Source organism: Condylura cristata, unplaced genomic scaffold (genome assembly GCF_000260355.1).
Source record: "Condylura cristata isolate star-nosed mole 26May11 unplaced genomic scaffold, ConCri1.0 scaffold00014, whole genome shotgun sequence".
Classification (NCBI taxonomy): domain Eukaryota; kingdom Metazoa; phylum Chordata; class Mammalia; order Eulipotyphla; family Talpidae; genus Condylura; species Condylura cristata.
Genome location: NW_004567115.1, coordinates 30,034,576 through 30,058,388, shown reverse-complemented (window position 1 = coordinate 30,058,388; position 23,813 = coordinate 30,034,576). Strand labels below are relative to the sequence as shown.

The window sequence follows — 23,813 nt, the reverse complement described above, 5'->3', positions numbered from 1 at the left end:
AGTGGGGAGCAGAACGGGCAGATCAATGAAGTACACTGCTGAGGGGAGCAGTGGGCGGGTCAGGAGAGGTCTGCCTCGCCATGTGGATCTCCTCCGGGGCAGGCAGGGATCGAACTCATGTGGAAGTGACTTTAGCTTCTTAGTACTGTGCTTTAACCCGCTGTGCCACCAGGGAGGGCCCATGATTCTTTTTTAGTTTGAAGAACTTACTTTAGTATTTATTGTAATGCAGATCTACTATTTGTGTTTATGTTATACTTTCCTTTTTCTCAAAAGTACCTTAATTTTACTTTCATGTTTGAGGGTTATCATTGCTGAATGTAAAACTACTGGTTGATTTTTTTTCCTTTTCACCATGTTGAGTTTTGTTCCACTGTCTTCTGATCTCCATTGTTCTGGATGAGAAATCAGTAGTGATTCATAGCAGTGTAGGTCCTATATATGTAATATGTCATTTTTTTTTCTGAATACTTTTTAAGGTTTTAATTTTAGTTTTCATTTATTTGACTATGGTGTCCTTAGGCTTAGTCTTATTCATATTTATCTTGTGGTTTGTTAAACTATCATCTATAAATTTCTTTTTTTACTAAATTGGGAAAATTTTATCCATTTTATTTTACTTTAATTTTATCATATTTTTATTGAGGTAACATTGGTTTACACTGTTGTTTGGATTTTCAAACTATAGGATCCCAATATGTCTGACTGTGAATACCATTTTAAAACATTATTTTCTTTTCTCCTAGATTAGAAAAAAAAGTTTTAGACATTTGAAAATTGTCACACAGATCCCAGATACTTGCTTCAATTTTCTTATTAGCTTTTTAAAATTATTATTTTTATTATTATTATTTTTATTATTATTATTAGCTTATTAGCTTTTTTCTAACTAGATCTTCAATTTGGATAATGTTGATTTATTTCCATGTATAGATTCCTTGCCTGTTATTACCAATCTGATAATCTGACAATCTTACTGAGAATAATTTTTAGTTTCATATATTATAGTTTCAGTTGTAGAATTAAAAATTTTTCACTTTCCAGTCTTTTTTTTTTTAAAGATTTATTTATTTGTGCATACAGAACTGGGGTACAGGCCAGAGGCTCAGGGGCGGTGAGAGGCTTCACCAGGGACAGAGTGGGGAGCAGAACAGGCAGATTGACGAAGTACACTGCTGAGGGGAGCAGCGGGCGGGTCAGGAGAGGTCTGCCACGCCATGTGGTCACTTCCGGGGCAGGCGGGAGTCGAACTCATGCGGAAGCAGCTTTAGATTCTCAGTGCTGTGCTTTAACCCGCTGCGCCACCAGGGAGGGCCATTTTCCAGTCTTTTTACTGAAAGTTCTTAACTTTATATTAATCACAAGCATAGTTATACTTACTAAGACTTTAAAATCCTTGCCTGTTAATTCCAACATCTGGCTTTTCTCAGGATTGCTTTCTATGGATTGTCTTTTCTCTTGAGAGTGGATCACATTTTTCATGTTTCATTGTACTAGTAATTTTGTATTTTACCCTTGGCATGATGAAGAACATGTTTTGCATACTTTGAATTCTGTTATGTTTCTCTGAAGAATATATCTTTTTGTTTTTTTGTTTTGTTTTGGTTTTAGCAGGAAATTAATTGAATTGAATTAGAATTGCAAAACTCTTGACTCTTTGGAGTCAGCTGAAATTTTGGTTCAATTCATTTATCCTTAGCTATTTGGAAGTCTGCTCTTCATATGTATGAAGTAGGATAAATAAAAGGCTTGCATGGAGTTTTAAGAATAGAATTCTTGGCTCCCTCTTCTGATTCTTTTCCAGGACCCCCCTTATATTTCTCTCAGCTATAATTGCCTAAAGTCTATCTTCTGATTTTTCAAACCAGAATTCCTGCTTTTTTTTTTTTTTTTAAATTTTAATGGTCTCACATTGCATAGACTTGGACTTGCCTCAGACAAGGAACAGTAAAGGTTAAGTGTTCTTTTTCCAAGTGTTTACCGCTGCAGAATTTGCCTGTTTTGGTCACTGCCCAGTGACTTAAGATTGCTGGTTCTTTTAATAATTATAATTATTTATATGACTGTCAATTTTGTAAAGGCTTTCTTGTAAAGCAGAATCTGAAATCCTGCTTTTAAAAATCACATAGTATGTCCTACCTAATACTGTCTTTTTTTAATACAAAGAAAAGTTAGGGTAGAGGAATGTTGTTACTGTAACAATTAAAATAAGAAATAACGTAGAATAGATCTGAAAGTAGAGATTGTAGGGATAGGAAAGCCTCATCTGTGGAATTTAATTAGATACATTTAAATTTACTTTGTTTTAGGAGATTGAACAATCAAGACTTGAATCAAACCTTTATGAACTCACCTGCACCTGTAAACACTTTTTGAATAAACCTTAGTTTCCTATAAAGTCAACAACATACATTTCCTTTATGTCTCACATTAACTTAAAGTACTTATTCACGAAGAATCCTATTTAGATGCTTGCTTCACTCAGTTTTTTATTGATAATTTCTAAATCCATTACTAAAACTATTCTTTCAGTTAATTTTTATGGTCATTTTCATTTCATAATACAAAATATATCCCAAATGTATTTAATAAAGTCTATCTCTTGTAGATCCAGGTCAAGACCTCGTCCACGTTCCCATAGTCGAAGCAGTGAAAGATCCAGTCATAGAAGAACTCGCAGTCGGTCTCGGGATAGAGAACGTCGTAAAGGTCGAGATAAAGAGAAAAGAGAGAAAGAGAAGGATAAAGGCAAGGACAAAGAATTATACAGCATCAAACGTGGGTGAGTTGAGGCAACTCTTAAGCAGTAATGACAGTAATTCTATGGAGATATTCAAGTTCAGTATTCATTCTCTGAGTTTTTTTCTGATTTCCACCCTATAATTGAACTATAAGAGTAGAAGATGTAAAGAAGAGGAGGATGTAGTAGAGGAAGAAGAAAGGTAAATAAAAATAGTTTCAAGGTTTCCCTTCTATATGAAATTAAAACATTTCTACTCAGTGGGTTACTTTTGGACTGCAAACATTCAGAATTTTTTCCATATATTGATAAATTAATGACAGTAGCATTCCAGACCTAAAAAAATCAGCAATGAATGACAACAAACGAGTACATTCTACTTTGGATAGCAGGAGAAACCTGTACTTCAGATTTTTACAGAACTACTTTTTCATCCCTACTTTTATTTACTAAAAATAATTTTTTTAAAATTTAAATTGTTCATCAAATTTTATACAACGTGATTAGCACTATTGAAGCTTAATTAATATATAAGGAAAGGAAAATTACATAATTCTTTAGGAAAGTTCTCTATTTTGTGGATATAAATATAAAATCTGAAGACTATTTAATGATGTCTATTAGCTTACTGAAAAGCTGTTAGGGAAAAAGAATAAAGGTGAAGCAAAAGGAATGAACCATGTGGTTTACAATTTGTTAGTCCTCTTTCAATACAGAATGGAGACTTGATCAGTACAAGGTATGTGTGTATGTACATGCAGTATGAGACAAAATTTTTGATAGATTGAGATAATTGAAACAGTTATTCTACCTTTGTCCTTTTAGAGTTGAAATATACTCAAAAACCTTTATCAAACTAGAAAATGTTAAAATGAGACAAAAATCTTGATTAGTGACAAGTTATAGATTCTTGTTTATTTTATTCAAAATTATTATGAAGTAAAACAGCTTGGAATTTATTTCTGATGTCAATCTTTCAACACCTAGTATTTGTTCACTTTAATGCTTCAATACAAGTGTTTGTACTTAATGTATTCATTTTCATTGTTAACTGTAACAACTTACCAAGGTTTTGAATTTGGTATTTGAGATTGTTAATTCTTTGAGGAATTTTTATTAAAGGATATAGGGCCTTTCTCTCATTTTTTCACAGTTGTCTTTGTGGTTTTTTTTTTATTTCCAGTTTTATAGTGGTGTTATACAACCTGCCTAGATGGTTGGTAATATTCTTCTCTTTCCTGATTATACCACACTATGAACATACACAGAACTGCTGTGTCCTGTAATATTCTGAGTTCTGTCCTTTTCTAGTTTTAAGGGTTGCTGACTAAAGCAGAAGAGGAGATAGGATTGGATATGTGGTTTAAATTGGTAGGGAGACTGAGTTAGCCAGGTAGAGTTGAATGAGGGTAGGAGAGAGTGTGGGGGAAATCTGTTGATAACAGGAGAAATTTGCGAGGACAATAGTTGTGAAGAAGGAACACAGAATAGGTTGCTGAGACTGGAAAATATGGAATAAGATGAGTAGATCAGGGAACTTTCTTCTTGCCTCTTTTTTCCATTCTTTTGATTTATATCTATTAGATATTACATGTCTATGGGAATTGTGACTATGATTTTTACTAGTTGTTTAATTTTGCTTACAGCTCACCAAATTCTTCTTTTTTAGAATAATACTTTCACTCTTGTGTAAAATTAGTATTTTATATATATACTTATATATATATATATATATATATAATAGTAAGAAAAGTGAATGTGAATAAATAAGGGAGGTCAGATGGTTCACATTCATTTTGAAGGCTTAGGCAGCTTTACAGGGTATACTCTTCCATCACTCAGTTTTGATTGTATTCATGTAAACTGATTCATCCTTGGCAAATTCATAAGATAATAATGTTGTATATGTCATTCTTTTTTTTTTTTAAAGATTTATTTATTTATGTGTACAAGAACTGGGGTACATGCCAGAGGTATGGGAGTGGGTGAGAGGATTCACCAGAGACAGAGTAGGGAGCAGAATAGGTGGATTGACTGAAATGTACTGCTGAGGGGAGCAGCAGGCTGGACAGGAGAGGTTGGCCACACCGTGTGGGTCACCTCCCTGTCTGGGAAATTAACTCATGATGCAGTGGTTGTGGAGAGCTTTGACCCCTTGCACCAAAATATGTCATTATTTCTTAAATCCTAAAAGGCTATGAACATGAACAGGGTCAAAACAGGGGGTACCTTTGAAAGGCCCTGGGTACTCATGCCAATAAGCTGTGAGTAGGCAGATTTAGTCACCTCCACTGGTTAGTGAACCATAGTGCAGGGTGCTTTTTCTCCCATGAGCACAAGACACAGACCCTTACCTTTTCGTTAGGATCTAAATTCAAGATTTTCAGGGGTCAGTTAGTATATGAATATAAGATTTGCTCCAGAAATAATTTATATCTTTTTTAAAAAAGTGAATGTTTATTTCTAAAGCTGACTTTTAAAACAATTTGGAGCTGAGAAAGTGTTTTATGCACTTATTGTGTCACTAACAGAGGTAAAAATTTATAGGTTATTGATCACACATGCTCATTCATTCATTTGTTCACATGTGTAGTCAACAATATTTACATACCACCTGTTTCTCAAATACTGTATTAGATAATATGTATTTATTAGTAGGCCAGTCTTACTGAACAATTTTATGAAAGTGAACATATAAACATTTATAGAAGGTAAGATGTGCAAGTAATTACAGTGTAAACAGTTGACTGTGTCAGCAGCAATCAATGGAAATATCCTTTGTATGAGTTAGGATGCTTTTGGCCCTAAATAACAAAACCTAATTAAAGTCACTGAATTAGGTCAGCACATTTTTTTGTAAAGAGTTAGATAACAAATAATTTATACATACTGGGCCATATGTTCTCTGTTACAACTACAGAATTCTACCCTTTTAGCATGTAAGCAGTTATAGATAATGCTAAATGAATTCATTACTGTATTCTAATATAACTATTTATAAAGATTGGAAGCTGACTAGATTTGGCCCAAAATTAATAGTTAAAATCTGGCCTTGGGGTGTCCCTGTAGACAAGGGGTTAAGTCTCAGCCAGCACTATGAAGCTGTCTGCAGCCACTGCATCACAAGTTCGATTCCCAGCCAGGTTGCTGATCCACATGGTGCAGCAGACCTCTCCTGTTTCACATGCTGCTCCCCTCAGCAGTGTATCTCAGTCAATCCACTTGTTCTGTTCCCCCACTCTGTCTCTGGTGAATCCTCTTACCAGCCTGCACTCTAGTTCTTGTAGGTATGAATAAGTAAACCTTAAAAAAAATTTTGGCCTTAAACCGTGAGTGCATTTATTATAGAGGTAAGCAGACCTGGGCCCTTTTTTAATCCTCCCTAGAGGTCAGTCTCAGCAAGCTAACTTTGATTTTAGGCTTGACACATTCTGTTTGGTGTTTTCATGAACATTAAGTTGGGTGATCTAAACTATTCAACTTGTCAAGGAAGACTTCTCAGAAGAAGTGATGTTTATAATTTGAAAGAAGGTAGAAAAGGGAAAATGAGCTTCATATGAAAAGACTTGGAGATAAACACAGTGTGGTGGTATAGTTGAGCCCAGAAATCTCACAGGGCTTGGTTTGGAATAAGAGAGATGTTTGTTGGAGGCCCCTTTAAATTACATTGAAAAGTTTGGAGTTTTCTAAAGACAGTGGGAAGTCAAGAAAGAGTTTTAAATTGAGTAACTGATATGATGAGAGCTACATGAGATATGAACAAAATGCTTTACTTACCATGGACATAATAAGACGTAGTATTAGATTTTAAATACATTTTCTAAATGCTGTAAATTATGCTTAGCAGTTGTGTATTATCTCATTTAATTTTCACGATACCTCATAAAATAAGTGCTTTTATTATCTCATTATGCAAATAGAGAGCTAATAAATTACATAATTTAGGCCTCTAATTCAAGTTCACTGACCCATTGACCAGTACCTTAACTCAGCAGTAAAATATTCTCACTTGTCTAGTTATTTATCCGTTATTATTGATGGTGATGTAGTATTTGAGATCAAGTGATCTCAAGCTTTCTTAGAACATTGTTAAAATCTGAAAGAATTTTTTGTGCCATATTTTTTTAATCAGGCCAGAAATCTATCATTTGTAGAAGATTGATTCCTTTCTCTCTTTCTCTCTCTCCCTCCCGCTTTTCCTCCCTCTTTTCCCTTTTCTCTTTTTTCCTTTCCCACATCAGAACTCCATTTGTCTATTGAAAATTAGATTTAATTATATAATTTAATTATATTTGATAAAACCACAAAAATTTTCTATGCTTTAAATTTATTTCTGTTATGATTTCTTTACTTATCTCTTTCCAAGTGTTTATAAAAACTGCATGATTATTTGTTCATTGTGATTATTACAAGCCAATAAGAAGTATTTTATTTTGTGCTAAAAAAACTAGATGCTTCCTTACATAAGCATCTATGCTTTCTGTTTTCTAGCAAACCAATTTGTAAACATCAATATTTGTCAATATTGATAGACTATAAACCATACATCTATAAAGTACACAGCAAGAAGTGTAAATGCAATAATGATAAAGGATTATTTTATAAACTAGGAAAACTAAAAAACAGGACAGACTGCTCAAGCTAAAATTAATGAACCTCTTAATGAGAAAGGGCTTTTTATTAGGCCTCTGAGAAAGAAGATACAAAGTTAGATAATTCTGTAAAATCATTTCTAAATAGCAGCTAATTAAGTATGATTCTGGAAATTCCTGATACATTTGACTGATTATAATTAGAATTTGTCTTATACTGTCATAAATTGAGCTATTTAGTTTATTAATCTGCTGGATAAGAAAGACCTAATATAAACTCTCAGGGATCATATGAGTAGGGACTAATAGGTGCCTTTCTGTATAATACTATGTGAAAGATTAATATAAGAAAGACACCCACTGAACCCTGTCTCAACTTTTTATCAAGAAAATTTAATGACGTTGATTTTCAATGTTTTACATTTATAAAATTTGATTTCTAATACTATTTATAACCAGCTATTTTAGATATGTCTTTATAGACTAAAGACACAAAAAGCATATCAATATATACCATTTATTTACAGGAATTGAACATGTAGGCATTATTATTAGGTTTCTTTTTCTTTCTTTCTTCTTCTTTTCTTTTAACTGCTAAGGTGTTTAGTTTCTGGGAAAATTAAGTTTCAGGTTAAATTTTTTGATAATTTTAAGTCATTCACAATTTTTTTTTCCTTTTTGGACAAGTGATTCTTTTTGAACCTTAATTCATTCTTCTCTAAAATTGGAATAGTGATATTTAAAAACCTGTGAGTATTAGAAACAGTGTATATAAGAGGACTAATACACATAACAGTCATATTGTATAGAGTTATGGTTCTGACCTTGGACATGTTCCAGTGTCTTCAAGTTGTAGAGTATCTCGTAATAAATTCTTGTTGATGAGGTTTCCCTACACCTTTCTTGGCAGAAGTTGTAGAAAGTGATTTGGAGATCTGGACTCTGAATTTGACAGCAGTTACCTACTCTCAGAGCCTGTCATATTTTTCCTAACCTCTTACTTCTTTATGCAGCAGGAAGTAATTTATGCTAATTCATCCCTATTTGCATATAGGTTATAGAGTTCTGTGGTGCAGAGCATGCTTAGAACTCCTTTTAAGTGTCTGTTTGGATCAAAGCAGGACTGTGTGATAGCTGTTGTCTGACACCAAGCTGTGTGGTGTTGTTTTCATTAAACATTTATCACACTTCGAATGTGACAGCAGGCAACTTTGTGCCAGGATAACATGTTTTCATGCAAAATTTATTGAAAAAGACGAGACTTTGTAAAGAGATCTTGTTGCCTTTCACCAGTGGCGAAGGCTAAATGTTTAGTTCGAAAAAAGTGTACCTTTAACATATGTCATTGTAACATACAAAGGAATCTTCATACTGTCAATTTTGTTAAGCAGATAAACAGATACATATTTATGTAGGGATGTGTACATTTTTCTTTTTTTTTTTAAATTATAAATTTGTACAATTTCCTTGTGAATTGAGTGCATACCTACAGTGGCCCATTATTTTACGGGGTATTTTATGTTGCAATAAAACTTACCATCCAGTTTCCATTGTGTAGATTTGAGTATTTGTCACTAACTATTAGTTTTGTTCAGCAGAAACCATCTGTAATTTTTTCAAAAAGATGAAATCAAGAAAAGGAAATCTAACACGACAAAAAGAGATGATTAGCAAATACAGGAGATAAGGGTTTCCTAAGTTCTTCTCCCAGTTACCTCCTTTTTCTTATTCATTGTATTAGTACATTTAATTATCTCAAAGTTTGCCCAGTGGGATTTGATTTTTCCTGATAGAGAATTAAATAGTGTGAACTGTAGGTTCACTCTTTTTGTGGTAGCCTTACTGTGAAAAACCTTGGAATGACAGAAGTTCTTTTTATTTTCCTTTGTCATTGCCCAAGAGGCTGAGGAGCTAAGGTTATGTGAGGGAGAAGTTAGTAGTGAAAGTAGCCTTATACTGGATATTTTAGTAAGTTTCATCAAATGGAGTAAAAAGTTGCTGTGAGAGCCTCTGGAAGAGGTATTACAAAAATTATGTTGTCATTAATGTTCACAAGTAAAAGGTGAGAAGTGCTGAGTTGTATTTAATGGAACAAACTTTATCTTTGGAATCTTAAAAAATCCATGTAAACCTTCACATTCTGGCTCATTCTGCTTTGTAACAATTTTTAAAAAGTTTCATGGCTCATAAAAATATACATAATCACATGTCAAAGATATTATTTAGCACATTAATTAACAAAGAAACAAAGGGCCCTCCCTGGTGGTGCAAGAGTTAAGATGCAGCACTGTGACTCTCTCTACAGCCGCTGCAGCATGAGTTCACTCCCTGGCCAAGGAGCTGACCCACAAGGCACAGCAGACTTGTCCTGTCTCACCCACTGCTCCCCTCAGCTGTGTGTTGCAGTACATCTGTCTGTTCTGCTCCTCACTTTGTCTGCGGTGGGTCCTTGTACCCTCTGCACCACTACCCTGTACCCCAGCTTTTGAATGAATAAATAAATACATCTTTTTAAAAAATGAGCAAACAAGTAGGATGTCTCAAGCGGCTCAAAATAGTATCTGAAGAGCATGCACAAATGTGCAGTCCTCTGGGAATATGCGGCACAGATTGAAAACTGACTTATCACATGGGGGAGAAATCAGTTGCAACTTCATTGGGCAAAATTTATTTGCGTATATGAAAAAGAATCATTTGCATTGCTACCCATTTTCTATAATTTGTTGAATAGGAAAGGCAGAAAGGTGGAGATAAATTGGAAAGCAACCCAATAATCCTTTTTGGTTATCTCAAATATTAAAATTTTTTACTGACAGGGTGAGTTATTCTTTTGAAGCCTCAAGCTTGTTTTGTGAAGTGGAGGTATTGATAACTGAAAAGCTGTAAATACTGGAAGTTGTTTGTAAAAAGGCTAGCTCTATGAAATAGAACCATGACATGGCAGACCCCCCTGACCTACCCGCTGCTCCCCTTAGTAGTGCACTTTGTCAGCCTGCCTGTTCTGCTCCCCACTCTGTCTCTGGTAAATCTTCTCACTGCCCCTGTACTTCTATCCTGTACCCCAGTTCTGTATGTATAAGTAAATCTTTAAAAAAAAAAGAAGAAAGAACCTCAACAAATGGTATTTATTTTATATTAATAATACAAATATATTATTTTGTCTTGGGATTGCCAGTTTCTCAACTACCATTCTTTCTTTTGTATCTTTTTAAAGATTGTTCTTAGCCTTTGTTTTTTCTGCCTCTTCAGTTTATCTTTGTATGTCATGTAGTATACCCTGCCTTTCAAGACTGCACTAAATAAATAGTCCTGTTTTTTTTTTACCCACAGTAGGTTTATCTAATATGAACAGATGAATAGATTAGCTGTTTTCGTAATTACTTGTTTTTTTTTTTAAGATTTATTTATTTGTACATACAGAACTGGGGTACAGGCCAGAGGCTCAGGGGGGTGAGAGGCTTCACCAGAGACAGAGTGGGGAGCAGAACAGGCAGATCAACAAAAGTACACTGCTGAGGGGAGCAGCGGGCGGGTCAGGAGAGGTCTGCCACGCCATGTGGTCACCTCCAGGGCAGGTGGGAATCGAACTCATGCGGAAGTGGCTTTAGCTTTTTAGTGCTGTGCTTTAACCCGCTGTGCCACCAGCGAGGGCCCTGTAATTACTTGTTTTTAATTTCCAAATTACATATAACTTGTTTATCTTAACATGTTATTTACTTGGTAAGTCTTCAAGCATATGTAGAATGACTAAATAAATGATAGTTTCAGAATCTACTTCCAAACAATATCCACGTTTGAAGCATTTAAAAATAGTAAATTGAATTTTTGGTATTTGAAAAGTAACCAACATTTTTGTACATTCTATGCCTCAGTGTTAAGTGTGTACACACACAGATCCATGCACCACTTATGTTATAGTATCTAGGCCACATTTTTAAGTGTCCATAACTTATTTTTCCTATAATTTAGTGTTATAAATCATGTTATACTTACTATCATTTAGCATATGTTGTTCAAGAAAACTGAATGTCATTTCTAGTTTTCATATTCTAAGTATTGACTAAAATTCCAGACTTCTTTGATGACTCTTCATGCCTAAGATGATTTATTTCAGAATTTTAATTGGTATCACCTATTCTGTTGGCTTGGCACATAGTTACAGGGCAAACTCCTAGACTAAATTGTATATTCCATAGAGATCTTTTACTGTAGCGTTGGTAGTTTCCTTCATTTTGTGCATAGCTTTGCAAGCAAAATGCTGCACAATTTTTAAAAGAATATCGAAAGAATAGAACTTGAAGTGCCAGCTAACTGTTTCTTTCTAAACAAGCAGTTCCCTAAAAGCTAAGCTGTTATTTATAATTACTCATGGTAGTTTAGTTTATATCTCATTATAAAGCACCTTGAGTATCCTCAATATGAATGATGCTAATCCAAATAGAACCAATCTGTGCAGTGTTAAAAAAAAAAAGATATAGTTTACTCAGTTCTTAGAGGCCTTCTTCCCAGTCTTCTCATCTTTGGAGCAGTATCTCCAAAATAGAATAGATAGGAATAAACCGTAAGCTATGATTGACATATTAGATAAATCATGGTCAGAACAAGCAACAATCAGAAATTTACCTTTCTTTGATTAAACCGCAGAGATTGAGAACCAGAGAATTGCATGATGACCTATTTTTTATACTCTAATGTGATATGATAGGACAGGTAAAGTGACCAGTTTAAATGTTCTTCATATTGTAGTAAATGAAGTGTGTTTAGCCATGTAATAGGACTGACATATGTGCCTTTGGATAGATGTAGTTATGGGATACATTTTTGCATTAAAGCTGAGTAAGTTGTAATGTATTCCATTCATGTATGTGTGATTACCATAGCTTAGATTTCAAGGCATTGAAAGTATATATTAAAAGAAAAACTCCAGATGGTGTCATTGGTGTTAATACTTTTTATTTAGTGCTAAGGATATGGTTCTTGGGTGCTGAGATTGCAGATAACTACAGGAAGATTGGGATGAATCTCAGAGATTGGACCTTGTGGGTATAAACACAAAGCATTTTCTAAATACTGTTACATATGTGATGATCTACAACACAGCAGGTGCATTTAGGGAAATATACAACAATGAGTGCTGAATTTAATTCTTTCTGAATTCCTAGTGGAGGTTTTTTGAAATGGCAGCCTTTGGCTCCTGTAAATATGCCAGCCTGTGACAGGCCACCTGGAAGTAGATCATGAAAAGCAATTTGGTTGTCATATTATAGTCTTAACTTCTTTTTCTTAAGAAAGATAAAGGAGGACTCTCCACATTAGAAAAGGAAACAGGCTTATATCAAATTTTGAAATATATGTATGTTTGGAAAAGTCGGACGTAAAACTTATATTGTAACTACTTAGATATTAAATCTATTCAACAAAAATAATAAAAGACAAGAATAAAATAAAAACATTTCTATAATCCAGAGCTGTCTAGACAAATGAATAGTTTTTTTTATTAAATACCTACACACATCACTCACATATATACAAATAATCACTCAAAATGATAAGTAACTATTAGATTATTTACTCTTAAAATAAAAGTCCTTAAATTTCATCCATCGATCAGTAATGTTAAATCCAGTAAATGTGGAGCTTTAAAGTTAATTTGAAAATTTTGTCATAGCTCAGTCTAAGCTTAGTGGAATTATATTAATATTATTTTTTGTTTTCTGCTAAACTTTAAAAATTCATTTGTTTGCTTATTTTTATTGAGGTGACATTGGTTTACATCATTGTTTGTGTCTTAGAGGTGTGGGATCTCCCCCTTTAGATGTTGTTATTATCCACAGCCACCACCAAAGTAGCCACAGTCCATCCCTGTAGTCCCTTCTACTCTGTCCCACTTGCTTTTCCCACTCTCTCTGGACTGGTAGTAGTATATTCTGATTCTGGGGTTTGTTGATAGTATCTGACCTTTTGTTTAGTTTCTTTATGTTTAACATAACTGATAACCTTATGGTATTTGTCTTTATCCTCACTTATTTTGTAGTATTCCAGTGTGTATTTATATACTGCATCTTCTGATCTACTTAACTGTATGGGCACATAGGTTGTTTCTATGATACGACCATTATAAATAGTGATGCAGTGAACGTACGTTTTCATGTTTCCCTTCAAATTAGTGTTTTTTTATTCCTTGGGTAGATACTTAGGAGTGAAATTTCTGGATTATATAGTAGATTTTTTTTTTAAAGATTTATGTATGCATACAGAACTGGGGTACAGGCCAGAGGTGCAGGGGCAGTGAGAGGATTCACCAGAAACAGTGGGAAGCAGAACAGGCCAACTGATAAAGTACACTGCTGAGGGGAGTGGCAGGAAGGTCAGAAGAGGTCTGCTGCACCATGTGGATCACCTCTGGGGCAGGGATCAAACTCATGCTGAAATGGCTTTAGCTTCTTAGTGCTGTGCTTCAACCCACTGTGCCACCAGGGAGGGCCTTGGTAGATCTATTTTTAATGTTTGAAAAACCTCCATACTGTTTTCTATAGGGACTGGACCAGTCTACATTTCTAACAATAGTGTAAGAGGGATTCCTTTTATCCCCCACATCCTTATCAGTACTTGACATTTTTGGGGTCTTTGATATGGATCAACTTCAGAGGTGTTATGTCATTATAGTTTTGATTTAAATTTCTCTTTCAGTAAGGGATGAGCATTTTTTTCATGTGACTGTTGGCCGTCTGTATATGTCTTTGGAGAAGTGCATATTAGTTCTTCTCGCCATTATTTGATTAGGTTGTTATCTGTAAGTTTAGGATATCAGCTCTAGTTGATATTTGCACAAACATTTTCAACCATTTAGTAGGATGTTTTATTTTCACTACAGAAGCTTTTTAGTTTGCTGTAGTCCCAGTTGTTTATATTCTTTTGTTTTCTTTTATGTTGTAGATGAATCCACAAAGGCATCTTTGAGGTCCTTGTCATGAGTGTTTTGTCTGTGATTTCTTCCATGTACTTTATGATTTTTGGTGCTACAAACAAGTCTTTCATTCATTTTGAGTTGACTTTTGTGTGTGGTGTGAAATACTGGTATAATTTTATTCTTTTGAACGTGGCTGTTCAGTTTTTCCAACACCACTTATAGAAGAGGCTTCCTTTACTCAAGTGTACATTGATCCTTCAATTAACTGTCCATACAAATGTGGGTTTCTTTCTGTGCTCTTCATTCGATTCCATTGGCCTATGTGTCTTCATTTGTCTCAGTACCATTCCTTAGTTCTACTGGCCTTTGGCTTTGATCTCCTTTTTCTAGTTTCCTAAAGTGAGAGATAATAATATTTATTTGAGCTCTTTCTATTTTTTTGTTGTGAGGCTGTATTGTTAACATTCTGCCCTCTTAATAATTGCATTTTGGTTGTTTTGATATGGGCCATTCTCAACTTGTATTCTGTATTTTAGATTATTGTTATATGCTTTGTTCTTAGTACTGCTTTTGCTGTTCCCATAAGCTCTAGAAAGTTGTGTCCTCATTGTCATGTCTCAAGATATTTTTTTTTTAAAGATTTATTTATTTGTGCATACAGAACTGGGGTACATGCCAGAGGCTCAGGGGTGGTGAGAGGCTTCACCAGAGACAGAGTGGGGAACAGAACAGGCAGATCGACGAAGTACACTGCTGAGGGGAGCAGCGGGTGGGTCAGGAGAGGTCTGCCACACCATGTGGTCACCTCCGGGGCAGGCGGGAATCGAACTCATGCAGAAACGGCTTTAGATTCTCAGTGCTCTGCTTTAACCCACTGCGCCACCAGGGAGGGCCCCGTCTCAAGATATTTTTAAATTTTTTCTTTGGCTTCCTCATTAACTCATTAGTCATGCAACAGTGTGTTGTTCAGTTTCCACACAGTGTTTTTCTCCTTTCCTGTTGTGGATGATTTCTAGTTTGGTACCCTTATATTCAGTGAATATGCTTGGTATGGTATCAGTTTTCCTTCATTGATAATTTGTCTTGTGACCCAGTATATGATTAATCTTGAAGAATGTTCCTTACGTACTTGAGAAAAGTATATATTCAGCCTTTGGGGCTTTCAGTGCCATGTAAAAGTCTTTAATCCCAAGTGGTTCAATTCTTTGTAGAAGGCTGTTATGTCCATGTTTATTTCCTAGCTAGCTTTAATATTTGAATTCTCAGAAGTTTCACTACTCTGTGTCTTAGTATAGATATCATTCTGTTTATGTAACCTGGTGTTATTTTAGCTTCATGAAACAGTGTATTTTTTCCTCCATGTTTAGAATGTTTTCCTGTATTATTTTGTGATTCTTTTTTTTTTAGTTACCTTTTCTCTACTTCTGGGATACCCATTATTCTTATATTGCCTTTCCTCATAGAGTCAAATTTTTAAGTCTTAATACATCAAGTAACCTGATTCTGTGTGCATTATCATCTTCAAGGTCACTGATTTGATCTTCCATTTAGTTTATTCTACTTCATGTCTTTCTGTAGAATTTTAAAAATCTCCCCTTTGATCTTTTTGCATCCTGCATTTCTGTTATTTTATCATTTAAAACTTAAAATTTGATCATGTGTCCATTAATTTTATTTCTCAGGACATTCACTTGTTTTTCTGAAATTTCTTGTATGTCTTGATCAACTTTCTGTGTTTTCTGCCATATCTTTAAATTTTATTATGGTAATTTAAAATTCTTTGTCTTGAAGTCTTTGTCTAGTAGGAAGTAAAGTTCATCTGTTGTCTTTGTGAATAGGTTCTGGAGATTTTTCTCTCTGTTTCATTCCCTAAGACCTTAGGTTGCTGTTGTATTTTTTTTTTTCATCTCCGCATTATTTATTTACTTTCTGAATATTAAGTATGCAGAGCTTCCACTTTTCCGGTAGATGGCGCTGTATATCAGGGAGAACTAATCTCTAGTTGAGTAGTAAAGTATTAAGAGTCCTGGGTGTGTCTGTTGCATGTGAGTGTGCTAATGTGTGGGTTTTGCTTTTGTATGTGTCATTGCAGCTAGTTCTGTAGGCATCAGATTGGCATCTCTGAATTTGTAGACAGAACCTTTGGCACAGCTCTGGCTCACTGTTTTTTCTTGGTGCCCACCTACTGCCAGAGGGGAATTGGTAGTATTAGGGTTGGAGTTTCGTGCCTTTCTGAACTTTGCTTTCCACATTGTGGGCCAAGCCTACCTTACTAACCGTAACACTCATACCCACATTTCCATGATTAGATCCAAAACAGCTCTCTCCTCCCCTCCAGGCAAATGTCTGAACTGTGGTTTTTGCCCCACCATATTCCTCTTTACCCACTCTTCCTTTCATTTGAGAATTGAATTTCCTTTGTATATCATCTTTCATACTCTGTCAGTGTTGGTCCCTGATGATTTTGAGGTTATGCAGTTTCCTAACAGACTGAGGGATCCTCTGAATTGGGTGCCTAGTTTGACTTCTCAGTTTACCTCCCACAACAAAACTGGAAACTTCCTTTAACACCATCTTCCTGTGAGATCCAATGTTGTTTTTTATTTTACTTATTCTTTATTTGTTTACATATACTTATATATATCAACAGATCTATGCTTTGAGTCTAATGAAAACAATGTCTGTTTAATGTTTGGTACTATTTAAAAAATTTTTGTATACGTTTTCCCTATACTTTGTTTTTCTTTAAGTCTTATTTATTGAGATATTATGTATATGCTATAAAATTCTCATATACATACACACACGTATATTTCCATGAGATTAGATAAAGTATGTAGTCTTGTGACTCACATTACAGTGAAGATACAAAGTATTTCCATCACTCCAAGAGGTACCTTATATGCAGTCTACTTCTCCCCACTCCAAAACTTTGCAAACTACAAACTTTTTTCCCTAATCATTATCATATAAATGGAATCATTCAAAATTTAGCCATTTCTGTCAGGCTTCTTTCATTTAGCACAATGCTTTGAAATATATTTAGATGCTTCATTACTAAATAGTATTTTGTCTTATGGATAGATGTAATCATTCCTGTACTGTAGAAGAGTTTGTATAATTTCAATGTTATTTCTTTCTTAACTTGTGCGATTTACCAGTAAAATCACTTACATAAAGATTGTTTTGTGGGTTTAATTTCTTTAATAATTATAAGATAAATCAGATTTCTCATTCTTTTTCTGTCAATTTTGATAAATGTATTTTATTTATAGGCATTTGTAAATATCATCCAAATCTTTATTTTTTTAATGTAAAGTATTACACTGAGATCTTCTGTATATATTATTTGGTGACAACCTTTCACCTTCTTAATTTCAATTATTTGTACATTCTCTTTTTCTTGTTCAATCATTTTGGCATGTATCAGTTTTATTAGTTTTTATAGTGAACTAACTTTTGGCTTTGTTGATACTTTTTGTTTTGTATTTTAAGTTTGTGTTTAACCAAGTTATTCATCCAGTTCATTTTTTCTCCTAATTTTTTAACATTTAATGTGTTTTTCTTTTTATGTACCCTTGAGAAAGATGTTTATTTTTTTCTCTTCTAAATTAATTCATCTAAGGTTATGAATTTTCCTCTAATAATAGCTTTAGTTACATCTAAGTTTTGGTATATAGTATTCTCCTTATGCAGTTCAAAATATTTTATCATTTCCATTGCCTTATTGAACTTCTTTCTGAGTTATTTAGAAAATGTAGCAAGTCTGCAATGTTGACACAGTCTTGTTAAGTCTGCCTTTAAAAAATGAAACAACAGGGCCCTCCCTGGTGGCACAGTGGGTTAAATCATAGCACTAAGAAGCTAAAAGTCTCTTCAGCATGAATTCAATCCCTGCCTGCCCTGGAGGTGATCCACATGGCGCAGCAGACCTCTCCTGATCCGCTCTGCTCCCCTCAGCATTGTACTTCTGATCTGCCTGTTCTGCTCCCCACTCTGTCTCTGGTGAAGCCTCTCACCACCCCTGCACCTCTAGCCTATACCCCAGCTCTATATGAATAAATAAATAAATCTTTTTTTTTTAATTTTTTTTTAAAGATTTTATTTATTTGTGCATACAGAACTGGGGTACAGGCCAGAGGCTCAGGGGCGGCGAGAGGCTTCACCAGAGACAGAGTGGGGAACAGAACAGGCAGATCAACAAAGTACACTGCTGAGGGGAGCAGCAGGCTGGTCAGGAGAGGTCTGCCACACCATGTGGTCACCTCCGGGGCTGGCGGGAATTGAACTCATGCGGAAGGGGCTTTAGATTCTCAGTGCTGTGCTTTAACCCGCTGAGCCACCAGGGAGGGCCAATAAATAAATCTTAATAACAACTACAACAACGAAAATGAAACAACAAATAATGACAGCAGGTCTTTGAATAACATTTCTTTGTTCATCAGAAACAGGGATATTTTCCCCTCATCAACACTGTATGAAAATACTATATGAAACAAAGCTATTATAGGAGTTTCTGTATTTATTTTTCAGCATATAGGGATATCCTTTGTTATCTTTTCTTCTGTTACCATATAGTAAAAACTATCTTTTAGGGTAGACCGTTTTATGAATTTAACACATAAATTCAGCAACCAGTATAATCAAGATACAGAAAAACTTCATTACACACACCCTCTCTCCAAATCTCTCTGTTATCCTTTCATTTTATATTCTCTGCCCATTTGAGGCACTGGAAACCACTAATCTGGTTTTTGTCACTGTATATTTAAAGTTTTTTAGTAAGTCATATAGCAAGTACCTTTTGAGACTGGCTCTCTTCCCTCAGTGTAACTGCATTTAGATTCGTTAAAGTGTAGCAACCTCAAAAGTTCATTCTTGAGTAGCATTCCATTGTATAGATGTACCACTATTTATTCTTTCACTTGTTATAGTGAAAACTGGTAATTGTATATCTACAGCTGTTGTAGATATTTATTTACTTTCAATATAACTTTTCATTTCACTTGTTAAATAATAAGGTAAAGGTATTGATGTAAAATATAAGTGTGTGTGTATATATATATATATTTACAGGAAACTCCCATGTTGTATAGGATGATTGTGCCATTTTGTAGATCTACCAAAATATTTAAGAATTTTAGTGGCTCTGCCTCTTCAGTACTTAGTATTTTAAATACTACTTGGTTTAGCTGTTTATATTTATATAGGTGTTTGGTGGTATACCATCATGATCTCAATTTGAATTTTCTTAATTCAAATGTTGAACATGTTTTCCTGTGCTTCTTTGCAGTTGACTTGTATCTTTTCTTTAGCAAAACCAGTTTAATAACACAGTAAAAGGATCATATACTATGATGAAGTAGGATTTATAACAGTAATAAAAATATGGTTCAACATCCATGAGTTAATGTGATATACCACATCAACAAACATGAAGTATACAAACCATATAGTCATTCCAGTAGTTACAGAAAGCACTTGGTCTAGCACAACATCTACCTGTGATATAAATTCTCAATAAAATGCAGCATATAAGAAAATACCTCATTTAAATAAAGATCACATATGACAAACATACAGTTTGCCACATAGCCAGTAGTAAAAACTGAAAGTTTTCCCTCTAAGGAAGAAGACAAGAATGCCCATTGTCACCAACACTATTTAATACAGTATTTAATGTCTTTTTTCAGAGTAATCAGACAAAAAAAAATAGAAATAAAAGGCATTCAAATAGGAAAAGAATAAAACTGTCACTACTTGTAGAAGATATTATTTTATACATACAACACTTCCACAAAACTATTAGAAATAAAAAACAGATACAATAAAGTGGAAGGTTACATAGGTACAAAAATTGGTTAGATTTCTATACACAGTGAGTGGCTGAGAGATTATTAAACAGTTTCATACACAATTATATGAAAATGCATAAAATACCTAGGTATAAATTTTATAATGGAAGTAAAAGACCTTTACACTGAAAAACATAAGAAACCCCTAAAAGAAACTGAAGAAATTAAAAAAATTGAAGGTATCCCATGCTCATGGATTAGGAGAATTAACATTGATAAAATGTCCATGCTTCCTATAATGTGCAGATTCAACACTATCCCTATCAAAACCCCAATGGTATTCTTCACAGAAAATATGTTTGAGCCATAAAATAAAATTGGTGTTATAAAAAATCTTGAGTAGCTAAACAACCCTGAGAGAAAAAAAAACAGTGGAACTATCACATTTCCACAACTCTTAACTATAGTGTGAGGTGTTAGAAATAAAAACAAATTGGTACTAGAATAAAAAGGGATGTACAGATCATTGGAACAGGATTGAGGTTTCAGATATAAATCCACAAATATATAGATAACTGACTTATTACAAAGGGTTTAAAAGTATGAAATGGAACGAGTAATGATTTTTCAAGAAACAATGCTGGGAAAACTGATCAGCCACATGCAGAAGAATGGAATAAATTTTACCAAGGACGTGAAAGACCTATACTCTCAAAACTATATGATACACCTAAAATTAATTGGAAAAAATTAACAAAAAATGGTGAACTAGGCTAGACTCAGAATGAACTAGACTTGAATATGAGAACTGAAAATTATAAAATACATAGAATAAAAAGGTATTAACTTTTTTTTTACTTGACTATAGTGATCTCTGCATATACTCTCTGACAGCAAGGGAAGCAAAAACAAGTAAACAAATAGGAGTACACCAAAGTTAAGCACTTTAGCACAGTGAAAGAAGGTGTCGTTGAAATGAAAACACGGCCTACTGAATGGGAGATGTTACTTGCAAATCATGTACCAGACAGGTGATTAATGTGCAAAGTATGAGAACCCATAAAACTCAGTAACACAAAAATAAACAACCTGAATTAAAAATGGACAGAGGGGTCCCTCCCCGGTGGCACAGCGGGTTAAAGCACAGTACTAAGAAGTTAAAGCCACTTAAGCATGAGTTCGATCCCCGCCCCAGAAGTGACCTCCATGGTGTGGCAGACCTCTCCTGACCAGCCCGCTGCTCCCCTCAGCAGTGTACTTCCTTGATCTGCCTCTTCTGTTCCCCACTCTGTTTCTGGTGAATCCTGTAACCACTCCTGCACCTCTGACCTGTACCCCAGTTCTGTATGTACAAATAAAAAAATAAATCTTTAGGGCCCTCCTTGGTGGCCCAGCGAGTTAAAGCACTGCACTAAAAAGCTAAAGCCACTTCCGCATGAGTTCGGTTCCCTTCTACCTCCATGGTGTGGCAGACCTCTCCTGACCAGCCCGCTGCTCCCCTCAGCAGTGTACTTCCTTGATCTGCCTCTTCTGTTCCCCACTCTGTTTCTGGTGAATCCTGTAACCACTCCTGCACCTCTGACCTGTACCCCAGTTCTGTACGAATAAATAAATAAATCTTTAAAAAAAAAATAAATCTTTAAAAAAAAAAAAGAAAAGGACAGAGGATCTGAGTAGTCTTTTCTCCAAAGAGGCTATAAAGTCAAATGGTTTATTAGTCAGGATACGGGTTACATAGTACATATTTCCTGTGTATTTTGCAGTCTTTAAGTTACATATAAATGGTGATTAGATCAAGTTGATGGTGTTATGCTATTTCCTTGTTTAATTCTGAGATAAATAATTCTGGATTTCTTGTTTTTCTACTTGCTTAGTGTTTGAACCCTTTGTTAGGTGTATTTCCATTTAAAATTGAGGATACATTAGATTGCTAAGTGATTATGGTTCTGGCTCTTTTACTAACTGGCATGTAACTTCACTCTGTTTAATATCTCTGGCTTTATATTCTTTAACTGTACAGTGAGAGGGATGGGTACATGATCTCTGAAGTTCTTTTTAAGCTGAAAACTTAGCTCATCAGTCTTTAGAGAAGAATGTAATATTCTAGGGATGAAAGGGAAGGGGAAAAGTCTTAGGATAATTCTTAAATTGTAATGAATAGACTCTTTACACTAAATTAGTCACTCATACGGAGTCTCAACCTTTTCTATATGCAAAGACATTGGTGAATGAACATAATGTAGGTATTATCTCCTAGTTGATAGCTTCCCTTTGTTTTATCACTCACTCATTCATCAAATCTGCTGTGCTAAGTCCTGACCTGAGTTTTAGAGATCCTATGGTGATCACTAATAATTGTGATACTTGACTTTAATATAATTTATTATCTGTGGCGGGCAGGGGACATACCAATTACTAGATCACATATAAAATTTCAATTGTCACAAATATTAAGGTCAAGGGATATGTAGTGTTTTTTTTTTTTTTTTGTTAAAGATGTATTTGTACATACAGAACTGGGGTACAGGCCAGAGGCTCAGGGGCGGTGAGAGCCTTCACCAGAGACAGAGTGGGGAACAGAACAGGCAGATTGATGAAGTACACTGCTGAGGGGAGCAGCGGGCGGGTCAGGAAAGGTCTGCCGCACTATATGGTCACCTCCGGGGCAGGTGGGAATCGAACTCATGCAGAAGTGGCTTTAGCTTATTAGTGCTGTGCTTTAACCCGCTGTGCCACCAGGGAGGGCTGGGATATGTAGTGTTTTAAAATAACATATAACAGGAGGGAAACAGTCAGGTCCTGGAGCAGTCAGGAAAGCTTTCTTGAAGAAATAAGGATGAATGGAAATTAGTGATGTTGAACAAGAACATTACAGAGGAAGCATCATCAACAGAGGGCCCTAGAAGGGACGGAGCCTGATCTGAACAGGACTGAAAGAAGGGCAGAGTGGTTGTGTAGAGAGGAGAGGAGTACTTATGACATGGGGCCAGAAACACAGATAAAGTCTGACTCTGCAAGGAATAGTGAACTTGGTTAAGGATTTGGTCTCTATCTTTGGAGTAACAGGATGCCTTTGAAGTGTTTTAATCTGATGGGTGACATGATCAGATTAGTGTTTTGAAAAGATTACTCCAGCTGCAGTGTGGAAAACAGATTGCAGAGCATAAGAGTGGGTAAGAGAAACCAGATAAGTAGCACTGTCATCTAAGAGAAATGGAATAGTAGGTTGGCATAGGGATTTGGCACCTGAGATAGAGAAGTTAATAAATTTAAGACATTTATATATTTAGTGATGAATTTGAGTTGGCAATAGAGATGAAGATTATTAAGGACAACTGTTAGTTTTCTGACTTCACTCACTGAATAATAACCCTTTTGACTAAGGGTTGTACTAGAAGAGTTTATGGCATGAGAGGTAACACTTCCGTGGAAACTTCTGCAACATTCAGAAGCAAGCAGAATGAGGGTGTATATGTTGTGTGTGTCTGTGTGTGTGTGCAGAAGTCAGGAGAGTTCTGACTTGGAATGTTGAATTTTCAGTTTCTTTTTTATCTTTAACTTTTTGGATAGTTTACTTGGAATTTGTTCACTATAGAGACCTACATAGGGGCAAGAAATTTTTTGCAAATGTAAGATTAAATCATAACAAATTCTGGATTTGACCCATGGGTCATAGCAAAGATTAGTGCTATAAACCTTGAATTATTTTGGATGCTCTTAAAATATTCTGGCACTCTAGTAATTACTGGTAATGGCAAAGATGAAGAAGAAATGGT

General features: G+C 34.9%; 1 protein-coding gene across 1 annotated transcript in view; it reads left to right on the top strand.

Moving 5' to 3' along the window:
- Positions 1–23,813, top strand: part of RSRC1 (arginine/serine-rich coiled-coil 1) — a 298,814-nt gene that overhangs the window by 65,886 nt on the left and 209,115 nt on the right. The window contains exon 4 of the mRNA XM_012724996.1: positions 2,609–2,782. Coding sequence (XP_012580450.1) covers positions 2,609–2,782 — 174 coding nt within the window. The remainder of the gene's footprint in view (positions 1–2,608; positions 2,783–23,813) is intronic.